Here is a 27,191-nt window from a genome sequence, read left to right as displayed (position 1 = left end):
TTAGAACAAGTCCATAACAGCCAAAGAATGATCTTGAACATATTCCACCTGAATTTAAATGCCATCTCAAGAATAGACTTGATGCATTGATCACTAATGACTGAAGACCAGGTGAGTTTTGTGGAATGATACCAAGGACATCACACATGAAGAAAGCAAGAGATCATTAAAAAGACAGGAAAGAAAATGGATGTCAGAAGAGACTCTGAAACTTGATCTTCAACAACGAGTAGCTAAAGCAAAAGGCCCAGAATTAGGTAAAGAGAAATGGAACAGTTAGGTCTGTAATGACTGAACTGAAAGATGGGATGTGAGAGACAATGCAGAGACGTAATGCATTTAGGTTGTGACATAGTAGACAATGCAGGTGAGAGGAAGGAGGTAAGGAAGATACACTTCTGAGCCAAGAGCAAGGGTGGGGATGCTATTTATTGGGAGGATGATTCAGGAGTAGGAACATGTGCTCAGGTGTGTGTTGGGGGAGATACAGTGAGTTCAGCTTTAGATATACTGCTCTTGTGCTGCTGGGACAACTGTGATGACCAGCAGACAAGTTGGAACACTGAGGTATAACACCTGCTCATATTCCCAAATGCTACCTTTGGTTTTCCAAGGTCAACACTGCATCCATCATGCCTGTCTTCCCAAAGGCAGCACGTACTTTGTGCTCAGTAAGGACGGGTGGGTGGGCAAAGGCAGGTGCTTCCTAAGTGAGGATCCACACAGCCCCACTAGGGGGCAGATCAATTTCTTGCCTGGCCTTCAGAAACTCAGCACCCTGCTGGAGGAGGGCAACTGAGAGCATAAAGAAACCAACCACAAAATAGGAGGGAAGATGAACTTGTCGCTGATTACTTAGTGCCTTCTCTCAGGGAAGAGAGGGGAGCCATCACCTAAACATGCTGAGTGTCCTGCTGCTTCTCCTGGGACCAGGTGTGAGCTTTGCCTCTTGGGGAGTTGAGGTTCATCTCACTCCAGAGCCGAGGGGCGGGGAGGCACCACTTTCTCCCCAGGTGCTCTCAGAGCAGAAGTCAGGAGGTGGGGGGCGTGTTGGATGGAGGATTCTGATCCCTCATGCATCTCCCTGCTCTCTCTGGAATTAGGCTCTGTGTTTGCTGTCCTCGTTTCTCAAAAGCCAAGCAGGGACATCTGTCAGCTTGGGACTTCGGTGACAATCCAGTGTCAGGTCTATAGTGAACTCGCTAACGTGTTCTGGTACCACCAGCCCCCAGGACAGAGCTTGACACTGATTGCAACCTCAATCCAGGGCTCAGGGGCCACATATGAGAGTGGGTTCAGCAAGGACAAGTTCCCCATCAGTCACCCAAACTTGACCTTCTCCACTCTCACTGTGAGCAAGCCCAGCCCCGAGGACAGTGGCATATACCTGTGCAGCGCTGGAGCACAGTGCTGGGCACTGGCCCAAGGGCTGGGCAAGAACCCCACGCCCCTACCCAGTCCACCAGATGAGCCCACAGACCCCAAGGAGGCTGAAGCTGCCGTCTGTGTGCCTGTGGTTTGGAGTGGGTGCGGGTAGGGTGGGGCTAGGATCCGTGGGGCTAGGAATCCACAGAGCACTAGAGGTGAGTTCTAACCACAGACAGGAAGAGAGCACCTGGGAGGCCCAGAGTACAACTTCTTCTGGAATAATACATAGCAATACTTCAGGGAGTCAAGAATGGCTGCTGATGCCCTAATTCACCTATTTTTTGAAGCTGATATCAAATGTAAAAAAAAAAAATTTTTTTAACACAGGCTCTATTCACCATTCAAAAATATGGTGGTTTTTAAAAATAATAAACAATTTAAAGAGGAAGTTTAAGCATTGTTATTTCTACAAAAACAGACTTCCAAGCCTAGAAATAATAACCAGTTATTTTGATCAGATCATTGAGGATACATGTGCTTAGCAACAATTACTGATGTAAGCCCTAGCTAGAGCAATTAGGCTAGATAAAGAAATAAAGGGCATCCAGATTGGCAAGGAAGAAGTAAAAGTATCTCTATTTGCAGATGACATGATCTTATACACAGAAAACCCTAAGGAATCCTCAAGAAAACTACTGAAACTAATAGAAGAGTTCAGCAGAGTGTCGGGATACAAGATAAACATACAAAAATCAGTTGGATTCCTCTACACCAACAAAAAGAACATCGAAGAGGAAATTACCAAATCGATGCCATTTATAGTAGCCCCCAAGAAGATAAAATACTTAGGAATAAATCTTACCAAAGATGAAAAAGACCTATACAAAGAAAACTACAGTACACTTTTGCAAGAAACCAAAAGAGACTTACATAAGTGGAAGAACATACCTTGCTCGTGCACAGGAAGACTTAACGTTATAAAAATGTCTATTCTACCAAAAGCGATCTGTACATTTAATGCAATTCCGATCCAAATGCCAGCGACATTCTTTAATGAGATGGAGAAACAAATCACCAACTTCATATGGAAGGGAAAGAAGCCCTGGATAAATAAGGCATTACTGAAAAAGAAGAACAAAGTGCGAGGCCTTACTTTACCTGATTTTAGAACCTATTATTATTATAATATAATATTATATTATATTACCTATTATTATTATAATATATTATATATATATTATATTAATATTATACCACCACAGTAGTCAAAACAGCCTGGTACTGGTACAACAACAGATACATGGACCCATGGAACAGAATTGAGAATCCAGACATAAATCCATCCACATATGAGCAGCTGATATTTGACAAAGGCCCCAAAACAGTTAAATGGGGAAAAGACAGTCTTTTTAACAAATGGTGCTGGCATAACCGGATATCCATCTGCAAAAAAATGAAACAAGACCAATATCTCACTCCATGCACAAAAACTAACTCGAAATGGATTAAAGACCTAAATATAAAATCTAAAACGATAAAGATCATGGAAGAAAAAATAGGGACAATGTTAGGAGCCCTAATACATGGCATAAACAATATAAAAAATACAAAACATTATTAAGAATGGAGAAGAAAAACTCGACAACTGGGAGCTACTAAAAATCAAACACCGATGCTCATCCAAAGACTTCACCAAAAGAGTAAAAAGACTACCTACAGACTGGGAAAAAGTTTTTAGCTATGACATTTCTGATCAGCGCCTGATCTCTAAAATCTACATGATACTGCAAAAACTCAACTGCAAAAAGACAAATAACCCAATTCAAAAATGGGTAAAAGATATGAATAGACACTTCACTAAAGAAGACATTCAGGTAGCTAACAGATATATGAGGAAATGTTCATGATCATTAGCCATTAGAGAAATGCAGATCAAAACTACAATGAGATTTCATCTCACTCCAACAAGGCTGGCATTAATCCAAAAAACACAAAAGAATAAATGTTGGAGACGCTGTGGAGAGACTGGAACACTTCTACCCTGCTGGTGGGAATGTCAAATGGTACAACCATTTTGGAAATTGATTTGGCACTTCCTTAAAAAGCTAGAAATAGAACTACCATACGATCCAGCAATCCCACTCCTTGAGAAATAAGAGCCTTTACACGAACAGATATATGCACACCCATGTTTATTGCATCACTGTTTACAATAGCAAAAAGATGGAAGCAACCAAGGGGCCCATCAACAGATGAATGGATAAATAAATTATGGTATATTCACACAATGGAATACTTACTCATCGATAAAGAACAGTGAGGAATCTGTGAAACATTTCATAACATGGAGGAACCTGGAAGGCATTACGCTGAGTGAAATTATTCAGTTGCAAAAGCACAAATATTGTATAAGACCACTAGTATAAGAACTTGAGAAATAGTTTAAACTGAGAAGAAAACATTCCTTTGTGGTTATGAGGGGGGGAGGGAGGGAGGGTGGGAGGGGGCATTCACTAATGAGATAGTAGATAAGAACTACTTTAGGTGAAGGGAAAGACAGCACACAATACAGGGGAGGTCAGCACAATTGGACTAAACCAAAAGCAAAGAAGTTTCCTGAATAAACTGAAAGCTTCGAAGTCCAGCGTAGCAGGGGCAGGGGTCTGGGGACCATGGTTTCAGGGGACATCTAAGTCAATTGGCATAATAAAATCTATTAACAAAACATTCTGCATCCCACTTTGAAGAGTGGCATCTGGGGGCTTAAATGCTAGGAAGCAGCCATCTAAGATGCATCAATTGATCTCAACCGACCTGGATCAAAGGAGAATGAAGAACACCAAGGACACAAGGCGATTACAAGCCCACGAGACAGAAAGGGCCACATGAACCAGAGACTACATCATCCTGAGACCAGAAGAACTAGATGGTGCCCGGCTACAACCAATGACTGCCCTGACAAGGAACACAACAGAGAACCCCTGAGGGAGCAGGAGAGCAGTGGGATACAGACCCCAAATTCTCATAAGACCAGACTTATTGGTCTGACTGAGACTGGAACGACCCTGGTGGTCATGGCCCCCAGGCTTTCTGTTGGCCCAGGACAGGAACCATTCCTGAAGCCAACTCTTCAGACATGGATTGGACTGGACAATGGGTTGGAGAGGGATGCTGGTGAGGAGTGAGCTTCTTGGATCAGATGGACACTTGAGACTATGTTGGCATCTCCTGCCTGGAGGGGAGATGAGAGGGTGGAGGGGATTAGAAGCTGGTGAAATGGACATGAAAAGAGAGAGTGGAGGGAGAGAGTGGGCTGTCTCATCAGGGGGAGAGAAATTGGGAGTATGTAGCAAGGTGTATATGGGTTTTTGTGTGAGAGACTGACTTGATTTGTAAACTTTCACTTAAAGCACGATAAAAATTATATTAAAAAAAATACAACAATTACTGAGTTTTGGAGGATGGAATTCTCCAGGTCAAATCTCAATTTTGACTTCAGGACATCACAACATCAATGAGGACTCCTGAATTCAGTGGTCATAGTGGACAAAACTACTTCTACACACCTGAGGTTAAAATATTGCATAGAATTTAGTCATATACCTGGAAACCCAGACTATTTCTGTAATTTGTGTTTCTGTATCTAAATGCTGGGGATTTATGTATTGTTGAGCTAAAGATGTCAATGTTTTTCTTTCTCCTCTCAGATCTCTCACAGATTCCCAGTCACTGTGGGTGGGCCTAACACAGTAGGAGCCCCACATCCACTCAAAACAAATAGAAATTCTACATAAAATATATCAAAAGAAATGTCAAAATATATGTTGCTGTTAGGTGCCATTGAGTCCATTCTGACTCACAGCAACCCTACGTACAGCAGAGTGAAACACTGCCTGGTCCTGCGCCATCCTCACCATCATTGTTATGCTTGAGGCCATTGTTGTAGCCTCTGTATCAATCCATCTCATTGAGGGTCTTCCTCTTTTTTGCTGACCCTCTACTTTACCAAACATGATGTTCTTCTCCAGAGACTGATATATGTCTTTGTTTTATTAGGTCTCAGCTCAAATCCCTCCTCCTCCAAGAGATCTTGCCTAACAACCCTACCTAATGTACCACTTGTAGATGCTCCCAGTAGCCTCTCTCTATCACATTGTCATCTTACCCTACTTAATAACACCTAATTGTTGTCTGAAATGAAGCATAGACACCACATATACATATTGTCTGTTTCCCGTGTCTCTCTCCACATACACACCCACACACACCACACCACTCCATATCCACACAGGATTCCTGAAATAGCTCCATCCTTACCATGCCATATTCCCTCTATTACAGGATAAAAAATTCTTTTTCACAATTCCATTATTCTGAAATATGGGTAAGTCCTACAATCAAATTATAACTTTAATGTACTAGTGTTGATTGCCACTCCAAAGATAACAATCACATACTTGATGGGGCTTCTTATAATGGATGGAATCTCAGAATCAAAGAAATAAAGTAGATGGGCTTTGCAAGGCTTGCTTTCTGGAGGTGGCTGGTTTCCATTGTGGTGTTGGTCTATAATTCTTGGTCATCGACCACATTCTACTCGACTGTGACACAGGCAATGGCAAAGGGCAATCTTTAATAGTATGGATGTTGACAGTTGGGCTTTGGGGTGGTAATAGCAGCCTAAGTAGACTAAGCCATTAGTAAACTGAAATAATGCATTCCAAACACAAAATAAGTGTTCAAAAATATTAGCTCAGCTCTTAAGTCAAAAAAACTATTTTAGGTAGTTACATGATAACCAAAAACCCATTGTCATTGAGTCAATTCTGACTCAAAGTGACCTTATAGGACAGAGTAGAACTGCCCCACAGGGTTTCCCATGAGCAGCTGATGGATTCGAACTGCTGACCTTTTGGTTAGCAGCCGAGCTCTTAACCATTGCACCACCAGAACTCCAGCTACATGATAGGGAAATTCAACTGTCTGCTTCCCATCTCTGTAACTACATACATACATACATATATACATACGTACATACGTACATACACACACACACTTAAATACCATGAAAGCAAGGGACTTTTCTATCTTCTCCAATGCTGTTTCCTTAGAGCTTAGAAGAACTCCTGGAACATCATAAGAATTTAGTAAATATTGAGTAAAGAAATATGTTTCAGAGGAGAGGAAATTTCACCAAGCAGCAGTGGACTTCCTTGGAGAAAAACTCTGCACAGAAACAGACATTGAGTTTGTACAGCCAAAGCCTGTCAAGAAAGTAAGTGGATTGTTCTGAACGGGAAGGGAATAATGTAGGTTGTGCAGACACCAGTGTACACTAGAGAGCTGCCCTATGGGAGATGACCCTTGAAGCTGAGGGAGCCATGCCAGCTTTGCACACAGGGCGGCATGCCACTGGCATGTTTTATCTGCTCTTCATACTTCAATAGGGTAGAGAGGAGGAAGTCTCTAGCAAACCGAAATGCTTAAGTAGAGAAGTAGCCCAACAATGTATGCCAAACCCCTTCTACTGCTGGGTTCCCCAACATGGGAACAGGAACATGTGTCTGGTTCTAGAGATGCAAAGCCCAGACCCTGCTCAGACAGAGTAGCCTTGAGAAAGCAGCTTTCCAGTTGGAACTGGGTTGCCTGTGCAGACTAAGCACTCCACTCGGAGTCTTGAGAGACTTTTGAAGACCCTCCTGGCCAAGTTGGCTGAGAGGAAGTGGGCCAAACAGTTGGCTGCCTTCCCAAGTGTGGACTGCCTTACAAGCCAAGCATGGGAGGGAGTCCAGTCAACTGACTGGACTGACCCCCAAACTTGGCTTGTAAGGCTTAGTGTGGGTCTAGATGATTTAGAAAAATAAAAAACCCTAGTGGTGCAGTGGTTAAGAGCTACAGCTGCTAACCAAATAGTAAGCAGCTTGGATCCACCAGGTGCTCCTTGGAAACCCTGTAGGGCAGTTCTACTCTGTCCTATAGGGTCACCATGAGTCGGAATTGACTTGACAGCAATGGGTTTTTTTTTTTTGTTTTTTTTTTTAGGTCACTTACTAAACCCTGAGTATCATGAACAAGCCAGAGCTGTTCAGTAACAACAACCCACATCAGGCCCTCTGATGGGATCTGTCCTGGCTTTCTTCTGCTTACTATCCAGTAGGCCCTGCAGGCATTCAAGTAACTTTAATACAGGCCAAAGGATGGGACAGGGAGTGGCTAAACCATGCACTTAAAGATGGTCACCATTGAATGACAGGAACCAACCTGTCTTTAGGTAAAGTGTAAACCTCAATTCCTAGAGACTTCCTCTTCTCCCCCCTAATGAAGCGAGAAGAATAGATAAAAGATGCAAAGGGCATACCCCTTGTGCACAAATTTGGCATGGCTTCCTTTGCTTCAAGGGTCACCTCCCGTGGGGCATGCTAGAACCTAGCTCAAGTCTCCCCTTCTCCTCTAAAGCAGGAGTTCCTAAGAAGAGAAGGGGTGAGGCCAGCACAACCCATTAATGAGGCTCCATAGCCTGGCCACCACAGGCTCGGCCAGCTCCATATGGGCCCCAGAGTGGTGTCGCCACACCTCAGACAGGGCCTCAGTGGGCCCAGGGCCAAAGTAAGGGAAACTCTGAGACCAGGTGCCACATGAAAGGTCATTTCCAACCTCCACTCCAGCCAGGAGGGATCAGGATGTATCATTCCCCTCCGAGACCACTAGCCTGCCAGATGCCACCTGCAGGAATTCTCAGGCTGGACACTTTCCAGATTTCCATGGGACACAAGCCCAGTTCCACCATCTTGAATGCCTTTGGGCAAGACAGGGCCTTCTGGAGTCTCAGTCTCTTGCTGTGCAAATGTCGATCATTTCTTCCCGCATGCCAAGGATTGAAGTATTTGTCACAAGTTAAACCCTGAAACTCAATGCAAAGGCAATTTGGGGTACCACTGTTGTGTGTCTGTGTGAACGTGCTCTAAAAGCTGGCAGGCTCCAGTGCTCCAGTCTAACTGTGAGTCCATCAGGGGCCCAGGGGGCACAGTGAGAAGGGGAGGCTCTGAGAAGGGGCCTCCTGTCGTGGAGAAGCTGGCTCAGCAGCCACGCTGGGGGCTGAACTGGAGGACACCCCACGTGTCCCTCCCACCCCATGAGCCTGTGCCCCAAGTCCCCCAGCCCCTCTGTTTCCCTTCACTCCACCCTGCAACCTGCAGGCTGCCGTCCTCCCACCCCCAGTATTCTGAACTAACCCTGTATGTTCACCATTTCCAGAAAGTAAGATACTTTTCTTCCTTTCACAGAATTCAGATAAGAACCTGCCTACTGCTGTCCTCATGACTTTGCTCGGGGGAAATGGGAAAGAGAACTCCTCATAAGGGGGCCCCTCTGACTGGGCCAATGGTCTACACGCTCTCCTGGCCAGATCTGGCCTTGACAAGTTGCAGGCTGTGTCCTGGTGGCCCTGGCAGGTCCCAAATTGAGAGCCTTTCTGGGAAGACTGGAGATATCCACTCCATAGTGAGCTGAGCATCACAGCTGTCCACCTCCATCTAAGATAGAAAATTCCAGAATTCCCCTCCAGTCTTTGTTAATGGCTCCAGTACATGGCCCTCTACCATGTGCTAATCTTTCTACCTAGAGATTCTCTGACCAGAATCCAAATTTGCCATGCTCCAAATACTTCCTCATGTCAGATCTGGGGCAGAAATTCTATCCAGGGCCACCAGCTCCCAGGAGGTGGGGGCCATTCTCATCACCTTCATCACCTTCCAGGGTGGCCCCACATCGAGGAAAAGGAGGGGTGTGGCATTGGTCTTCCATCTCCCCATGTATCTAGTGGTCTCCTACTTAACCCTTACCCCCTCCTTCTCCCCAGCACCCCTGCCCCCACCTTTCAGCCTGCTGAGGGCCCAGCCTCTCCCACCAGCACCTCTCCTGCTGGGACTCTGGTTCCCTGAGCCTCTGGGTTCCACCTTCCTGCCCACTGGTGCAGACCCAGGAGAAGGCATGCTCACAAGCATAAGGCTGGACCAGACTTGTGTCCTCTCATGGACCAGGACCCTGAGCAGCCAGCTGCCAGCCATGCTGCCCCCTTAAAGCAGGTCCAATATCTCCCCAGGTCAGAGGGTGTAAGAGCTCAGGCCATTCACCCTTCCCCAACCCTCACCTCCTCGGCCTCAGGAAGCACCATTGTGTGATGGGGGGCTGGCATCCCTGTCTCCCCATCCCAGAATTTTTCCAGGATCAGCCATCTCCCTCTCACCCTGAAGGCAAGCTTCCCTAACACCTGTACATCTCACAGTGTTGATGCAACACCCTGGGAAGGGAAAAGCTGCAGGTGTTTGTACTGGGGGAGGGTGGCCCCCTCACTTCCTTCCTCACCTCTGTACTCACCTGGGGGGATATAAGGCAGACTTTCCACCACCTCCAATCACACCTCTGCAGCCATGAATCCACTCCTGATCCTTGCCCTGGTGGGCACTGCTGGTGAGTCCATGAAGTCATCCCTGCCTCCCTCTCCTGGCAGGCCTGGGCCTACCTCATTTGCTTCCTCTCCTGAGTTAGCTGGGCTCCAATACTCTATCCCTTGTCCACATCCTCCTCCCCACCATGCACCCTCCTTGGACTCTTTCAAAGGCTCACCTTTCTCACCTTCTACCTGACTCCTCGTCCCCCACCATCACCCATCTACATTGGGGCTGAGGTGGAGGAGGCTGGAAGGGAGGCAGGTTGAGGTGGTCCTGGAGGTGAACCAGGTGAGGAAGCTGGAAGGAGGCAGGTGGAGGTGGTCCTGGAGGTGAGCCACTGCAGCCATTCTTAGCCATGGCTAAGTCACAAAAAAAAAAAAAAAAAAAAAATTTTTTTTTTTTTTTTTAGTCACCTGGAGAGGTAGAAAAATACCCATGCCAGGCCCTAGAAATTCTGACTGAGTTGGCTTGGGCTGTGACGTGGTCACTGGATTTTTAAGCTTCCCTGGTGACTTGAAGACTCCCAGGAAGGCAGCCAAGGTTGGGAATCACTGTTCACTGGCCGGTAACAGTGCCTACCTCTGTCCTGCCCACGTGGGCCTGGGGGCTGTTGTCCACCCTGCCCAACGCCCAGACATAAGTTGTGGGAGAAGCTGCTACAGCCAGGGCCATCCCACCAAGAGATTTTCCCAGCGAGGCCAAACCATCTGGAAAACCTGGGCTCAAGCGGCCTAGTGGCGGTGGAGGGTAGACCGGTGAAGATCCGATGGCAGCATTCCATGGACTGGAAACAACATTTCCCTAAGATTCTCCTAGGGGTAGTTCTTGGGTCTTCACTCTAGTGCCCCTGAAGAGGCTGGGGCCTAGGAGACCACAGAGCCCCAGAATCATTCGATTCCCCTCTAGTATCTCCCTCTGTGCTGGTCATGAAGCCTAGTTAGCATGCTCGGACACAGGCCTGGGCTCTGCCTCCCACGGCCTGCTGACCCCCTCTCCCTTCCTCTCTCCACCCAAGTCTCTCTCCCCACAAAAGACGATGATGACAAGATTGTCGGGGGCTACACCTGCAAGGAGAATTCCGTGCCCTACCAGGCATCCCTGAACTCGGGCTACCACTTCTGTGGCGGGTCCCTCATCAACGACCAGTGGGTGGTATCCGCAGCCCACTGCTACAAGTAGTAAGTGTGGACCAGTGTAATAGCCCATAGCCGGGGAGCCCTAGAACTCGGGTTCAGTGGGGCATTGAAGACAGATGAGAAGGATGGTGGGGAGGAGGCAATGCTGCCAGCTGCCGAATCTGCAAGAGCTGAGGGCACGGAGGGTGCCAAAGCCAGTACACCAACCAGCCAGGACCATGACAACAGGTAGGGTTATTTCTGAGTAGGGGGCAGGCAGGCAAGGACCCCGCCCTAGTAACCCTGGCCTGTGGCTGCAAAGAAACCACCTAAGAAATGTTTGAGAGATCCCAATGCCTGGTCCAATCCCAGAGTGAATACCTCAGAATGTTCCAGAAACAGGGCCCGACTGTTGATTGGCTTCATGCTCTCTCCCTTGGCTGATTCCAGGCTGTACAGGTGCTCAGACTTGGGCTGCATTAGAATCAGCTGGGGGCGTGGTAAGCCTCAGGCTGCCCCCTGCTGCAGCCCAGAGTTCCTGATTCCGTAAGCCTGGGGGGCCTGAGAGTCTGCATTCCTACAAAGGTCCCAAGTGATGCTGACGCTGCAGAAGTCCCTGGCTGGCGCAAACAGTTAAGCACTCGACTACTAGCCAAAAGGTTGGCAGTTCGAATCTACCCGGAGTCACCTCAGAAGACAGGCCTGGAGATCTGTTTCTGAAAGGTCACCCTATGGAGCAGCAAGGGGGGTCACCATGAGTCATAATCGACTCCACAGCGACTAAGGCTTTGAGAGCCCCTGGGTCAGGTCCTACAGGATGACGCAGTCTACAGACGCACCTGGTCAGCAGGGCCCGAGGAGGGACCGGGATCGGGGTCTGGGGGAGCTCTCTCGTGTGCAGAGCGAAGAGGCATGAGGGGGTGGAACAGGTGGACGGGGAAGCTTCCACCTCACCACTGTGCTGACCCCCCACCACCCGCCAGAGACCTGGCACTCCGGACAGAGCAGGGATCCATCGGAGCTGGGCTGGGGAGGGGCCTTCATTGCCGTTCCCTTGCCTGACAGCCGCATCCAAGTGAGGCTGGGTGAGTACAACATCGATGTCCTCGAGGGGAATGAGCAGTTCATTAGCGCAGCCAAGACCATCCGCCACCCTCAGTATGACAGCAAGACCCTGGACAATGACATCTTGCTGATCAAGCTGTCCTCAAGTGCTGTCATCAACTCGCAGGTGTCGCCAGTGGCCCTGCCCTCAGGCTGTGCGTCTGCTGGCACCTGGTGCCTCATCTCTGGCTGGGGCAACACCCTCAGCTCTGGGGGTGAGTGGGACCCTCACCTGCATGGCCCATGCTCATCCCTGAACCACGCGTGTCCCGGTGGGGTCTTCTCCTTCATCCTGCAGACACTTCCGGCTGCACTCCTGCAGGCTCTGCTCTAGGTCTCAGAGCTGCTGTTCACACCGCTCCTGTCGCTGGGGGGTGGGCAGGGTCCGCAGTGACCCTCTGGGGAAGGAAACCCAGGTCACAGTTCCTCACTGGGCTGCACTGTATGGTCCCCACAGCTGCCGTCATGCGCAGCCCTGATGCCCACATTTCCTCCCCTGCTTCCTGTGCCCCGCAGTGAACTACCCTGAGCTGCTGCAGTGCCTGGATGCCCCACTGCTGAGCCAGGCCGATTGCGAGGCCTCCTACCCCGGTGAGATCACTGAGAACATGGTTTGCGCCGGCTTTCTGGAGGGAGGCAAGGACTCCTGCCAGGTGAGATCCTGAAGCCCAGCCCCCAGCCCACACAGCCCTCAGGTGGAGTGTGGCTGCCAGGCTAGGGGTCCTGCCCCTCCCCCTGCATGCAACAAGACTAGGGGTGCTGCCCTCCTCCCCTATGCACAATCAGACATCAGACTAGGGATGCTGTGCCTTCCCCTGTCACAACCAGACTAGGGGTACTGCCCTCTGTGTACAGTCACACTACGGTGCTTCCCCCTCCCTCTGTATACAATTAGACTAGAGGTGCGTCTCCCTGTGTACAATCAGACTGGGATCCTACCCCCTGAGTACCATCAGACTGGGATGCTGACCCCTCTCTATACTCGGCCCTCTCCTCCAGGGTGACTCTGGCGGCCCCGTGGTCTGCAATGGAGAGCTGCAGGGCATCGTGTCCTGGGGCTATGGCTGTGCCCAGGAGAACCTGCCTGGTGTCTACACCAAGGTCTGCAACTACGTGAACTGGATCCAGGACACCATTGCTGCCAACTGAGGTGCCTGCCCTGTCATCACGGTGACAATAAAGTGACCCTGCTCAGGCCTGTATCTGTGTCTGCTTCCTCCCCCTCGCTCGGGAACTGTCCCACATTGGGGGTCAGACGGGGCTCCCCCTCCTCCAGGCCCAGGGCCCCCATACGTGTCTGTGGGGCCTGGCTTAACAGCACCGTAGGAGATGGGGGTGGGTGGGCAGGACCGTTTCCACAGAAGATAAGTGTGGCCTGACTGACTAAAGCCTCTCTGGCCTCGACTGCATAAACATGCATCCTGTGAGGTGTTGGCAGGACTTCCCAGCCACCTGCGACCACACGGAACTCTTGTGCCCCAACAAACACACCTGGGGGAGTGTGGGACCAACCACCCTGGCCTCTTCCAATTCCCGGTCCATTCCAGCCAACCCGACTCAAATCCTGCCTGTTGAGGGATCCAAAAGATGTGAAGTGCTTCAGGAGTAGCTTGCTATGCCCCAGGCACAGTTTCAAACCCCTGACTTGTATTAACACATCTGCTCCCCAAAACCCTATGGGAATCGACCTGACAACAATGGGATGTTATCACCCCACCCCTTGCCTGTCAGTTTGTTGTACTGTGGTGGCTTTCAGATTGCTGGAAGCTATGTCATTGTTGTCTCAAACACCAGCAGGGTCACTCATGGAAGATGGGTTTCAGCAGAGCTTCCAGACTAAGGCAGACTAGGAAGAAAGGTCTGGCTACCTACTTCTTAAAATCAGCCAGTGAAAACCCCATAAATGAAAACGGTCTCATCCTGTTGTGCATGGGGTCGCCATGAGTCAGGGACCAACCCTACAACAGCTAACAATAACAACTGTTTCTACCTGTACTCAGGCACTGTACACATCTTCGCATGTGTGGTCTCATTTTTAGTCCTCACAACAGCCCCATTTGAAAAAAAAAAAATTGCCATCAAGTCGATTCTGACTCACAGTGACCCTATGGGTCAGAGTAGAACTGCCCCATAGGTCTTCCAAGGAGGGGCTGGTGGATTCCAACTGCAGACTTTTGGGTTATCAGTTGAACACTTAACCCCTATGCCACCACAGCTCCAACAACCCCATTTTAAAAAATAAAAAATAAATCATTGCCATTGAGTCGATTCTGACTCATAGTGACCCTAATAATAATACAACCCCTTAGGGAAGTATTATTATTTCCATGTTAAGGATAACAGATTGGGGTTTACTGAGGTTTCCTAACTTGTCCCAGATCTCATAGATAGAAAGGGGCCAGAAACCAGTCATCAGGCTGCAGGGTAGGGGCGTCAGCAGGGCATGTCTACCAGGGCCCAGCACTTAAGCTGGAGGCCTGGGTTCCAGCCGCAGCTCCACTCCCTACTTTGTGTGTGACTGTGACCAGATTATTGAATTTTGGCAGGTTTCTTATTGGAGGAAATTGTGAGAAAATTTCAGGTTGACGTGAGATTTTATTAAAGTGCTTTGACAGGTTTCAAGAATTCCACACGTATAAGCTGTTTTTTTGCCCCCTAAAACACAAGCTTCCCCTCCCATCCTGAGCCCTGGTTCCTTCTCAATCTCCAGCAAGCTGAGATGCCATTACTGTCAGAAAAGTGAGGTAAGGCTGCCCCCTGCTGCCCGAGCTGAGGATGGCCTGACCCCGCGCCTGCACTGCTCATCTCCCCAGCACTGGGCACTCTGACCAGGAGGAAAAACTGGCACACAGATCACCAGGAATCAAAGTGGTCGCAATGCTTACACAGGGTGGTATTCTGTTAGGCCAGTCAGGATGAGTGCCAGGCTTCTATACAAGTAAATTGGGCCTCTGGTTAGATCATCAAAAGGAAACTTATAGAGGGTAAATTTTTGTACGTAAAAAGAGTCAGGACGATGAATACAGAAGACCAAAAAATTGACACCTTTGAATTATGGCGTTGGTGAAGAATACTGAATATACCATGGACTGCCAGAAGAATGAACAAATCAGTCTTGGAAGAAGTACAGCCAGAATGCTCCTTTGAAGCAAGGATGGTGGGACTTCGTCTCACATACTTTGGACATATTATCAGGAGGGACCAGTCCCTGGAAAAGAACATCACTTGTGGGAAAGTAGAGGGTCAGCAAAAAAGAGGAAGACCCTCGATGAGATGGATTGACACAGTGGCTGCAACAATGGGCCCAAGCATAGCAACGATTGTGAGGCTGGCTCAGGACCGGGCAGTGTTTTGTTCTGTTGTACATGGGGTGGCCTTCGGGTGGAACCGACTGGACACCACCTAACAACAACGAAAGGGGTAAATAAGACAGAAAAACATAATAGATCAAAAGATCATGAAATTGACAACAGCGTGCCTCAAAGGAGCACATTCCATAATCAAAGCAATCAATGGCCGTTTGTTTTAGCTTAGGGTACAACGTTAATTCACTGAAGAAACAGAACGTCTCCCATTTTTCTTTTTTCTCCCTAAATTCTAACAGCCCTGTTTTTAACAGAAATTAATAGGTACAGTTCTTGGCATTTTGATGCAAAAGAGCATGGGGCATGGGGACTTAGCAGAAATTTGCATTCTTAATAAGTTTCCAGGTAACTTGGGATCCACTGACTACTTCTTAAGTAAGTGACCTTCTTTGTAAAAAAGAATGACTTTGTAAATTAAACAAGTAGCTTTGTTTTGTTTTGTTTTTAAGTTGCAGATGATTTTGGGGTATTATTTAAAGCACTGTTTTCTTGAGTTTTTCTTTTCTTATCAATTTCATGAATTTAAGTGTTCTTTTAAATAGAAAATAAATTCATGTGGCTCAAAAATGTCAATGATATAATGAAGTTGGCATTGAGAAATGTTACTTTTCCTTCCAGGCTGCCCCTATCTATACTACTCATCCCAGTAAGTGTTTTCTTTTTCAATTTCTTTCGTATCCTTCCTGTGTTTCTTCATGCAGAATGGAGCAAATAAAAACACATATTCTTATTCCCCCCTTTGTTAGACAAAAGTTAGCATATGGAATATGCCATTTTGCAGCTTGCTTGCTCCCCGTTAACAATATATCTTAGGAATCATTCCCTAGCGAAAAAAAAAAAAGCATTCTTGTAATTTTTAGTGTTGAGTGATATTCCATCGTGTGGCTGTATCACAATTTTTTTATCTAGTCTCCTACAGATGGATACTTGAGTTGTTCCCACTCTTTTGCTATTTCAAATAATGCAAGCATTTTCCACATTTTTTATTTTTTCATTTATGTGCAAAAGTGTTTACAGGAATAAATTTCCATAAGTGGAATTACTGGTTGGAAAAGTACATGCGTGTGTAATTTTTCTAGATCTTTCCAAATTGCTCCCCATAAGGGAACCAGGAACCAAGGTGTAAGAGTGCTTATTTGACAAAATTGCCAAGAGAATAGTTTGTCCTTATTTTGAGGTTTTGTTAATCAAATCGTTGAAAAGCGGTCTCTCAGTGTAGTTTTACTTTGCATTTATCATTGTGAGATTTTTTTTTCCCTTAAGTACCGTTTGAGTCTCTTTTTCTCTGAACCATCTGTTCTTTGTCCATTTTGGGGGGAACGTTGGGTCATTTTTTACTGGTTTTCGGGACTGCACGTGTGTCAGGGAGGTACATGATGAGACTTGCAAAGGTTTCTCCACATTGTCATTTGTCTTCTGATTCCATTTACGTGTTTCTATGTAGCTGTGCCATCCTTATTTAGTCAAGCTTATCTTTTTTTAATTTTTCTTCTAGATTTTAAGTCACAGTTTGAAAGCCCTTCCCACTGCATGGTAATAGAGGAATTTTCCATGTTTTCTTTTTGTACAGGAGTCCTAGCGGCACAATGATTAAGCACTCAGCTGCTAACTGAAAGGTCAGCGGTTCAAACTCACCAGCAGCTCCATAGGAGAAAGATGTGGCAGTCTGCTCCTGTAAGGACTACAGCTTTGGAAACCCTACAGGGCGGTTCTATTCTGTCCTAGGGTTGCTATGAGTCAGGCTTGATACCAACAGGTTTTGGGGTCTTTTAGTACTTTCTTGGTTTTGTTTCTCAATATTCAAATTTGTTATCTCTCAGAGATCTATGGGTATATGGCATGTGGAATTGACCTAACTCTGCCTTCTTGCAGCCCTGCCTGGTTTTCTGAACATAATTTATTTTAAAAGTCCGTCCTAACCCCACTGATAACACCTCTAACGTATACTAACTTTCTGTACGTACTTGGCCTCTTTGGGGCTTTCTCATCTGCCCCCTGGCTTGTTTATTCAAGAGCCAGTTCTGAGCTGTTTTAATTGTTGACCTTTTAGAAGATGCTTTAATCAATCACAGGGCAAGGCCACTCGCCCCCTCTTCAATTGCTCTTCTTTTTAGAACGTTTGTGGCTGTGCTTTTTGTTTGTTTGTTTGTTTTTCCTTCTGAATTTTAGAATCAAAAAAGAAAGTAGGAAAAAAATTCTGTTGGCATTTTTGTCATTTAAAATAAATGTATAGAAGGACCTGAGCTGTACTGTGATCAGTGGCCTCTCCAATAGGTTCTCCAACAAGCTGTTGTTCTTTGTGACGCAGTGGCCAATGGTAGTAAAGCAATGTTCCTAGGTCAGGCCCTTAGCGAACAGTTCCAGGTGGCCTGGCTTCGGCCTCTTGGTAAAGGACGTTGACAAGAGGCCTCTTCTCGAACCCAGCCTCCTCCAGAACCAGGGCTTGGAAAGAAACAGCAGGGCTGTGTGACTGGATTAGAGGCTGTGGCTTTCCTTCTATTAAGCAGAGGCACCTGAGAAGAAAGATTTGGCAATCTACTTCCCAAAACTCAGCCACCGAAAATCCTGTGGAGCACGGTTGGACCCTGACACACGTGGGGCCGCCCCTGACACACGTGGGGCCGCCACGAGTCCCAGCTGACTGGATGACAACCGGCTTTCGTTTCGTTGTTAGCACGAGGCCACGACCCTGAAGGCTCTAGGGTTCAGCAAGGAACAGCTTTATAGGGAATTCCCCCAGCTGTAACGTCCTAAGGCTCAGGACCTTGGTTTCTGAAGCTGAAGGAACAGGAGCAGGGAGAGCTTTGAGGAGCTGGGGCACCAGAGGCAGGAGCCGGGAGGGAGCAAGGACCTGAATCCCGGAACTCTGGGTCCACCTTTGGATCCGGGCTGCGGTGGGTGGCGCCGACCCTGTCGACAGGCCCCTCAGTACCAGAGCCCCCAAGCACTCGGCACCCTCCCCTAACCCCCTGCAGGCGCGTGGCCCCCCGTGCTGCCCCGGTCCTAAAACAGGCGACGCTTCAGGGGAAACTCTCAGGAGGCGGAGGACGGCAGCACGGCAGGGGTCGGGCACTGGCCTCTTCACCCCGGCTCCCAGGCGCCTGCACTTTAATAGCAGTGGGGATGTGGGGGCGCGCCCTGGCGGGATGGGACGCTGGACTGGGCGGGCGAGGGGGTTAAGTTTCAAGGTCATCTTGTGGGGGGGAATTAAAGACCCTAGAACAACCTGCAGTGCTTCTGCCCTTCAGGGACGGGGGACCGCAGCTCTCCCTGCGAAGGGGCTGCGGAGCCCAGTGAGGAAGAGGGCTGAGGACTCGTGCCCCGCCCGCCTCCACACCCACGTCCATCCCTGAAGCACACCCACTGCGACAAGCCGAGCTCGCCCAGCTCCTGGCCACTCTCCCAGAGAACTCAGACCCCAGTGACCCCCTGGAGGCACGGGTGCAGCCGGAGGGACAGTCTGGGTAGGAGGGGTCCAGCTTCCGTGAAGGGTGGTCAAGGCCTGAACGCCTGCCGTCCTTCCTGCAGCTCCTCCCCCCAGCAATACTGGGGTACAAAGGGGGGCTGCTTGTTGACAGGTGGCTCCCCGTGTGACGACAGCTGCGGGGGGGCGGGGGATTTCCACTAGAAAAGCCGTCCCCTCGGCGGCCAGCACTGCAGAGACACCCAGCTCTGAGGAACTGAGGACATCAGACCAGGAGGCGCCCGCACCCCGTCTCTGCCTCTCCCGCCCACCCTGGCTCCCCTCAAAGCAGCAGCTGGCTCCTTTCGGCTAGGGGGCGGGCTGTGGGAGGGGCTGTTTTTGTACAAAGCTGTAACATTGTGGGGACAGGGGATCCACGGTGATTCAAACTTGCAGGAGGCCTTTACAAAAACCACTGTCTGCCCCACAACCCCCACCCCATGTCTCTCCCAGGTCTCAGCCCCAGGGCAGCTGGCACAGAATGCTGCCACCTCACCTGTCCGCAGGTCAGGCCAAGGCCATGAGTCAAGGAAGATAGGGCGCAGCTTTAAGGAGAATGCCTCAGGGTGTCACAGAAGAAGGTTACAGGGACCCCTCCATCCAACCCCATTGGGACCACCACAGGTCAGTGGGAAGGGACAGAGGGTGGCCCACTTGTACCAAAGGCCCCGGGCAGAAGCCAGAGAGGTCTCGGATCCCAATGGATGGAGTCACAGGTCCCGGAGGACCTGCCCCTCCCCAGGTCACCTGTCCTGGCCACGTCCCTCGATGACCCTCAGAGAGGGGCCTGTATATGGACACCCTTTCAGAATGGGGTGCAGGGCCCTTGGTTGGACCTCGGGAGGCCGGAGCGCTTTTCCTTGGAAAATGCTCTTTCTTGGACAAACCCAAGGCCTACAAAGCCCGGGGGGGTTTCCTACGGTCTGAGACCCTGCTGGCCCCTCCCCGCTCCTCATCTCAGGCCTGCTTTCCTCCATGCCCCCCGGCACTGTGCAAACACCCAAGCGTTCTTTGGAGAAGGCACTCGACTCACGGTGGTAGGTAAGACTCTCCCGAGCAGCTCCCAGGCCCCATAGGGTCCATTTGAGTGGCCACGTTCTGGTGTGCTAACTATGATATCACCTTCGGCCCGGGGTCCAAGCTAACTGTCATCGGTAAGGTCTGGGGAGGTGTGGTGAGGGAGGCCAGGCTCCCTGTTCAGGAATGGGGAAAGGGGTCTGGGGGAGGCTCTTATAACGGTGAACCGAGCCAGCAACAGGGAGAAGGCTCTGAGTAGACCCCCAACTGAGCCCTGGGGCCAGGGAGATGGGAGAGGAGATGGCACTACCCTGAGATGGGGCATGAGAAAAGGCCCCAAAGCTTAAATGAGCCTGAGAAGACCTTGCTCACTCATCTTATCTGCTGACACAGCCTATCATCCTGGTGCTGCACCCTTCCCCAGCTCTCAGGGCTCTGGGAGGCTCTGTAGGGTATGCGAGTGTCTGAAGCTGACGGTGGCTTTCTTAGGGGAGATCCGTGAAGGCCCCCATGTCCCTCTGAGCCCAGCTGCACCCTTGGGCTCAACAGACGGTGTTTTGAGGTGGACCTGGGAGACTGTGCTCTGGGGACACCCTCTATTTTGGGGAGGGGACCCAGCTCAGTGTTGTTGGTGAGTGAACCTGGGTTCAGTGGCTAGGTACCCCTAAGGGGAAGCAGGGACTGATGCAGCTTGTCTCAGTGCTTTGGCAAAAGTGCATTTTTACCAGGAAGGTCTGAATTCTTGTCTTGATACAGAGGGCCGGGGGCTCGATCCCCAGTGATTTCACGGATGGCCCTGCCTAGCCGGGGTTCCCCACTGGGAAGCATGTGGTCTCAGGCAGGCAGGACCACCTGTCCATCTGTGTCTCCCTGAGGGCATCAGAGCAGGGTGGATGGTAAGGCCAGGCCTCAGAGGCCAGTCTCACCCAGGGTGATGGACATTGGGGAGGGGCCCCAGAGGCTGAAGCAGGCCTCTGACCACCGACCGTACTGCAGGCCACACAGTTGCCCAGCCTCCCACCCCTGGAATCAAATGTCTGCTAAGGCCAGAGGGAAGCTAGCTGGCTGACCCGGGGCGGAGGGATGGGGAGGCAGCAGGGAAAGGTTTTCCTGCTGGGCTCCAATGTTGTGCAACCAATGAAAAGCTATTTTTTGGCAACGGAACGAAGCTCTCTGTCTTGGGTGAGTAACAGGCTTCTTTCAGGAGATGGTGGGTCAGGTCAGAGTCCCAGGGGGACTCTTGGAGAAGGTCAGGGACAAAGAACAGGGCCAGAGATCCCAGGTGTGGGGGAGTGGGGATGGGGCAGGGCCCCCAGAGCTCCATGAAGAACACAGCTATGGAAGGTCCTGGGTGTGGAGGAGTGGGGATGAGCTAGAACCCTGGGAGCTCCGTGGGGACAGACTGCAGAAGGGCCCAGGTGTGGGGCAGTGGATGTGTGGCAGACCCCAGAGCTGAGGAAGGAGGCCGCCGCTGCACTGGGTTTGCCACAGGGTGTTGTGCTGTGTGGCAACCAGGAGCAGCACTTTGGAGAGGGGACACGGCTCTCTGTCCTAGGTGAGGCTCAGCTCAGGGGTGGCGGGCAGAGTCCCTTGGAGCCAGATCTTGGCCTCTGGTGAAGGGCGTTTAGCTGTCACTCTTGTCCACGCGGAGCCCATGGGGCTCATCTGCCACCCTTGGTGCGGGCGGCGGGAGTGAGTCCTCTCTCTCTCTCCTCTGCGTCTTCTTGTAATCGGCCTTTCTGCTTTCCTGGTCCATCCTTCCACTGAGAATGTGACTCTGCCCTACAGAGCCTTTCCCTCTGTCCCCGCTGTCCCTGCTGAATGCTCAGGCCTTTCTTCTGGTCCACACCCCTGACTCCAGCTCTTAGGGGGCCCCAGTGGGTTTTACCACAGCCGTTCTCGGCTGTGTCCAATAACTCACCCCTCAACTTCGGGCTGGGCACCAGGCTCACCGTGACAGGTATGGGCTCCCTCGTCTCCAGGGTGGTATGGGGGCACAAAGAACAGTCCTAGAGGGGCACTGGCTGTAAGGTGGGAGGTCAGAGCTGCCCTGGCCACCTGGAGTCCCCCTGGCCCTTCTACCTTCCAGAGCTTCACAGGTTGGTGTGCTGGTGCCTCGCTGGGCTTCAGGGCTGGAGGTTTCCCCACTCTCGCATCTCTACTTTTTAGCTGGACTTTCTCTCTTTTCTTTGTGATCTTCTCCTCATTTTCATCTTGTTCTTACTCCCGTTCTGCACGCTTGGATCCTTTCAGTGACCCTCCTCAGCTCCTCAGCGTCATCTCCAGCTCGGAACGTGGCTTTCACCTTCTTTCCCTTCTTCCCTTTGTCTCTCCTTGTTTCTAAGCCCCACTTTTATCTTCCTGAGGCTGGGGAGCCCTGGTGGTCCAGTGGTTAAGAGCTCAGCTGCTAACCAAAACTGAGCAGTCGAATCCACCAGCTGCTCCTTGGAAACCCTACGGAGCAGTTCTACTCTGTCCTGTAGGGTCACTATGTGTTGGAATCAACTCGACTGCAACAGGTTTGGGGCGGGGAGGTTGTTGTTGTTTTTATTTTATTTTGTTTTTAATTATGGTTTTGAGGAGGCTGGCAGGCCCAGGAGGCAGTGGAGGCAGGTTGGTGACATGGGGGTAGTACGTGGGTGCTAGGAGGGCAGAAGTTTCTCACGGTACCACAGGGCAGCGGGTGGGTCTGGGGTATACTGTACTCGGTAGGTGCCAGGGAGAGAGATCCGAAAGAATCGTTACTGCTGGAAACCCACATTAGCTCAGCAGCAAACCAGCTACAAAGAAGACACCTTTCCCAAACCTCAGGGTCTGCACTAAAACAGTTGGGCTGGGAGGCTGCTCCCCAGGGGGAAGGAGCCATCTCTGTGCTGAGAGGAAGTGGGTAAGGTGGGAGGACTGGGAGGAAGTGGGGTAGGGTCTGGGCTGGAGAGACACGCATGACCTAAGAAACAGCCCCGTGGACCCCCAGGCTCTGTTCTCAGAGGGGGCTACGAGGTCTGGGAAGGGGGCTTCACTGCTCCAGGCTCTCTGGGACACACATAGTGTAGGAAACAATGCCATCCCAGGTGTTGGGTTGTGACGGGAGAGCTTACTTGAACTCTCTATGGAGGCTGTTTTTCCAACTCATGATGACCCCATATGTGCAGAGTAGAACTTCATTATAGGGTTTTTGAGGCTGTGATCTTCCCAGGCCCCTCCAAGCAGGTTCAAACAGCCAACCTTTCGGCTAATAGTGGAGCGCTTGAGCATTTGTGCCACCACAAGATGCCTCTGTGAAAGTGGCTGTCCTTTCTGTTACTGCTACTTGTCATCGCTGGGTCACAGAACTCGCCTATTTCCATCCTGGGCCTCCATTTTCCCATCAGGATCAGTTTCCAAATTTGGATAAGGTGGAGATGTCTGGGTTTGCCACATTCCTGCTCCAAAAACTCTATCCCGTAGCCAAAACAGAGCCAAGGGAGGACAGAGTAAATTCTGGCCAAGGGTGTGTGCTGGAATGACGGGCATGGTTCCTCCCGTCCCCATGTGTCTTCAGGTGAGGATGTTTCTCCCAACAATTCCAGAGCTTGGACCTCTCCTGTCTGTCAGGCGTGCGGAAGACCCGGGCTTTGCAGCGTGGCCCTCTGCTGAAATAGTCCTGGGGCTCAGGACCTGTGCAACCCACAACCACGATCTGACTACATGGCTGCGGATCCCAAAGCTGGCAGGGTGGCTTGCTAGGCTGTGGGAAGAGAGAGGGTCAACCCCGCACCAATATCTTCCTTGGGTCACAGCCATCCTGGGCGGGCATCCACTTGCCCAGTGTACCCCAGGGTAGAAGCCAACAGGCACCATAGACAGACAATGGACAGTGGCACCAGGCTGCTCAAGGCCAATTACGCTGGGTAGAGTATACAAAGAAAATGAAATCAGGCGTGGTGGGAAGACTGTCTCTTTTAAGAAGAAGGGCCTATTCCAATTCGGGGCATCACCAAAACAGACAAACGTAAACACGTTGAAAAAAGGAAAATAGTAATTAGCAGAGATCAATTTTGTTTCCAGGCTCGTGTTGCTAACAGGAGTCCCTGACTCCAAATCTGTGCAGCTGGGCTGCAGGCCGCTGCATGAAGTCTGGAAGGTTAGACAGCAATGCACAGAGCAGGGCTTCGAGCAGGAAGGAAGGCAGACAGGCCTACTCGCCATAGAGAATCCCATGAGGCCAAGGGTGGGAGGCCTTGCAGAGCTACCCAGAAATCAGGACATGGTGCCCCCTATAGGGGATGGGGAGAAAGGGACAGTGTGTTCCAGGTGGCGGAGGGAAGGGGGCAAGGGGAGGAAGAGCAACAACAGGGGACAGGGAGGGAGACCCCAGCCAGACAGGACCTGCTGCTGGTCACTGCCTGGACACGGGCCATTCCCCTCCCTCTCACACACTCTCATACACACACGAGCACACTCATACACTCACATGGACACAGGTATATGTGCACACGTGCACACACAAACACACACACACGGCCTCTACCTGCCCCAGAGCCCATAGGGCTCTCTGACCAAATCTGCCTCCTCCCCTCCAGACGACCTGAGCAAGGTGACCCCACCCAAGGTGGCCGTGTTTGAACCCTCAGAGGCGGAGATCTCTCGCACCCAGAAGGCCACCCTCGTGTGCCTGGCCACCAACTTCTACCCTGACCACGTGGAGCTGAGCTGGTGGGTGAACGGCAAGGAGGCCCGCAGCGGGGTCAGCACGGACCCACAGCCCCAGAAGGGGTGCACTGGCGTCAGTGACTCCACATACTGCATGAGCAGCCTCCTGAGAGTGTCGGCTGCCTTCTGGCACAACCCACGCAACCATTTCCGCTGCCAAGTCCAGTTCTACGGTCTCTCGGCCGAGGACGAGGACCAGTGGGACGAGGAAAACAATGGGCCCCTGCCCGTCACCCAGAACATCAGCGCCGAGGCCTGGGGCCACGCAGGTGAGACACAGGACAGGAAGGACAGGGCAGCTGGGTCTGGCCGGTGCTGTGGCCTGGGCTTCGGTGGTCTGCAGGCTGACAGGTTTTGCTCTCCTGAGACAGTACAGCCTCTCACCCATCCCCCCTTCTCTTTCAGACTGTGGCCTCACCTCAGGTAAGTGAGCACTCCCCGCACCTCCCACATCTGTGCGGTGTATGGAACCTGGGGAACCTGGGGGCACTGGGGTGGGGGTGGGGACCAGAGCTACCCGCTCACAGGCTGCCCCCCCCAGTGTCCTACCAGCAGGGGGTCCTGTCAGCCACTGTCCTCTACGAGGTCCTGCTGGGAAAGGCGGCCCTGTACGCTGTGCTGGTCAGTGCCCTCGTGCTGGTGGCCATGGTAAGGGGCCGGAGGTGGGCAGCAGAACGGGGCCGCGTACGTGCTTGGGAACCTCAGAGACAACTCCCTGTGGGATCGGGTGGGGCTGGTGGGAAGAGGAAGATGGGGTCCCCAGAAATCAAATGGAGACTGTCAGAACCCCCTACATCCACTCAACCCCCACCTCTCCTGGCTCCTGGCAACCTCAAAACCTTCCCTTCTTCAGGTCAAGAAGAAAGACTCCTGAAGCCAGCTCTGGAGGGGGGCCAGGAGATTCTGGCCCTTCATTATGTCTAACAGGATCCCCCGCTCCCCATCTGCAGCCAGTGCTGAGAGGAGGAGTCCTCATATCCCCACTCCTCCTGGTACCCACCTAGTGCATGTGCACCTGGGTGTGTGTCTCTGAGACTTCCTACCCGGGGGCTCCCTAGCAAGCCTGAACCCCAGTGGGCCAACCCAATAAACACGGTCTGCTTGGCTGTTCCTGGAATGTCTGATTTCTCCTCTGCCCTTCCCCAAACCCCCTGTCATCTTCCAGCTCACCAGGAGGGGGTCACAAGGTATTCACGGAGTGGGGAACCGACCCCCCCCCCCGCCATGACTGACACGGCTCATCCTGCTCAGGAAGGTTAATAAAGTGTGCGAGGTAGTGATGGGAGCTGAGGAGGGCTGCTCCAGAACAGCCTAGAAAAGCAGGATGCCAGACAGGAGTCTATGTCCTGCCCTGCACAAAGCTGATCTGAGGAAGAGCTGGCACAGGTGTGTCCCACCAACTGCATGCCCGCAGGTAAATGAAGCTAGTCTCCTGCAGCTCACCCCCTCTTTGCAGTTCTGTCGCCAAGTGCACCCTTTGTCTCCACAGTGCCCCAGGCAGGTCTCCCAGCGAGGGGCAGAAAAGGCGCTGACTGGGAAGTTTATTCTCAAGGGCGGTTGTGTCTCCCAGTTACAGAATCTCTCCCTGGTGTATTGGACAGGCATGAAAAAGCTCCCAGCCACACCTGGAGGTGCAAGAAATGAAATTCCCTCCAGCCAAGGATCAGCCCTATCTCTGCGGCTATCCATTGCCTGGTTATTATCATGGCGATGCACTTGGAAGTCCTCAGGAAGGAACATAGGACCCCCGGGCTGACCACCACTTTATCTCTGCACCCCACCTCGCCACCTCCCCCTGAGCAGCCTGGTTTCAGGCCCCTTGACCAGCTACTACTCCTGGAATGACATCATATCCTTCTTCCTGGGGAACACCTGCCTATCCTTCCAGACTCAGCTCAGACACCCTTCTTCCAAGGAGCCTCCCCTGGCCCTTCCTTTCTGCCCCTTCCCACTAAGGTTGGACCAGATGCCCATTTGTTTTGCTGTCACAATGCCCTGTGCGTGCCTCCTTCACGACCCTCATTACACGTGGTGGACTTGATCTCCCTACCTGCCTGACACCCCCACTCAACCGTGAGCTCCTTGATAACAGGGTGCTTTTGACCATAGCCACCCCGGGATAGAGCAGAGAACCTTGGTTCAGCACCAGTACTCCGTAAATTATCTCTGAATAAATGAATGAACAAGCGAGTGAACCAAGGTGACTTCCCTCAGGAGCAGGCACCCCTGAGACCTTGCCAAAGTAGCCCCCTGCCCTTCCACTCATAGGACCCCACCACCCAGCCTTGCCTTGGTACTGCAGGGCTCACATGCATTCAAATATATACATTTATGTCCACAAACACACACACACAGCCACTGAGCACAAGTCACCACAATGTGTTATCCCTGGCCTTCAAAAACACAAAGATATCCAAGTCACTGTCCCCAAGAAGTCTCCCTGTTCATAGGGGGAACAGGCATGGACAGAAGCCGTGAAATAGAAGTTAGCTGTCTTTACAGCGCAGTCAGAATTCCAGACAAGACAGAACTGTAGAGACACTGAAAAGATCAGTGGTTGCCAGGGGCTCAGGAGGAGGGGGGAGGGGTGACCAGGAGGCGCATGGGGCATTTTTAG

General features: G+C 51.0%; 1 protein-coding gene and 1 gene segment (V, D, J or C); both read left to right on the top strand.

Annotated features, from left to right (window-relative positions):
• Window positions 1-899: 899 nt before the first annotated feature.
• LOC126081527 (T cell receptor beta constant 1-like) lies at window positions 900-25,684 on the top strand. The segment is given in 7 exon segments: window positions 900-933; window positions 1,104-1,407; window positions 19,827-19,906; window positions 24,445-24,843; window positions 24,980-24,997; window positions 25,116-25,222; window positions 25,428-25,684. Coding segments are annotated over 7 exon segments (963 nt in total).
• Window positions 9,798-13,229, top strand: LOC126081811 (anionic trypsin-like). The gene is made up of 5 exons (XM_049893933.1): window positions 9,798-9,837; window positions 10,834-10,996; window positions 11,999-12,252; window positions 12,554-12,690; window positions 13,037-13,229. The coding sequence occupies exons 1-5, from the start codon at window positions 9,798-9,800 to the stop codon at window positions 13,184-13,186; spliced, it is 744 nt and encodes a 247-aa protein (XP_049749890.1). The 3' UTR covers window positions 13,187-13,229.
• Window positions 25,685-27,191: the final 1,507 nt, after the last annotated feature.

The sequence above is a fragment of the Elephas maximus genome, chromosome 8 (genome assembly GCF_024166365.1).
Source record: "Elephas maximus indicus isolate mEleMax1 chromosome 8, mEleMax1 primary haplotype, whole genome shotgun sequence".
Taxonomy (NCBI): domain Eukaryota; kingdom Metazoa; phylum Chordata; class Mammalia; order Proboscidea; family Elephantidae; genus Elephas; species Elephas maximus.
This window is presented reverse-complemented; position numbering and strand designations above follow the sequence as displayed.

Bases quoted from the DNA above. Each gene is read 5' to 3' on its own strand.
- LOC126081811 (XM_049893933.1), top strand. From the start codon at position 9,798: ATGAATCCACTCCTGATCCTTGCCCTGGTGGGCACTGCTG. The intron at 10,997-11,998 runs GTAAGTGTGGAC...CTTGCCTGACAG, and splicing joins GCAGCCCACTGCTACAAGTA to CCGCATCCAAGTGAGGCTGG. The intron at 12,691-13,036 runs GTGAGATCCTGA...CCTCTCCTCCAG, and splicing joins GAGGCAAGGACTCCTGCCAG to GGTGACTCTGGCGGCCCCGT.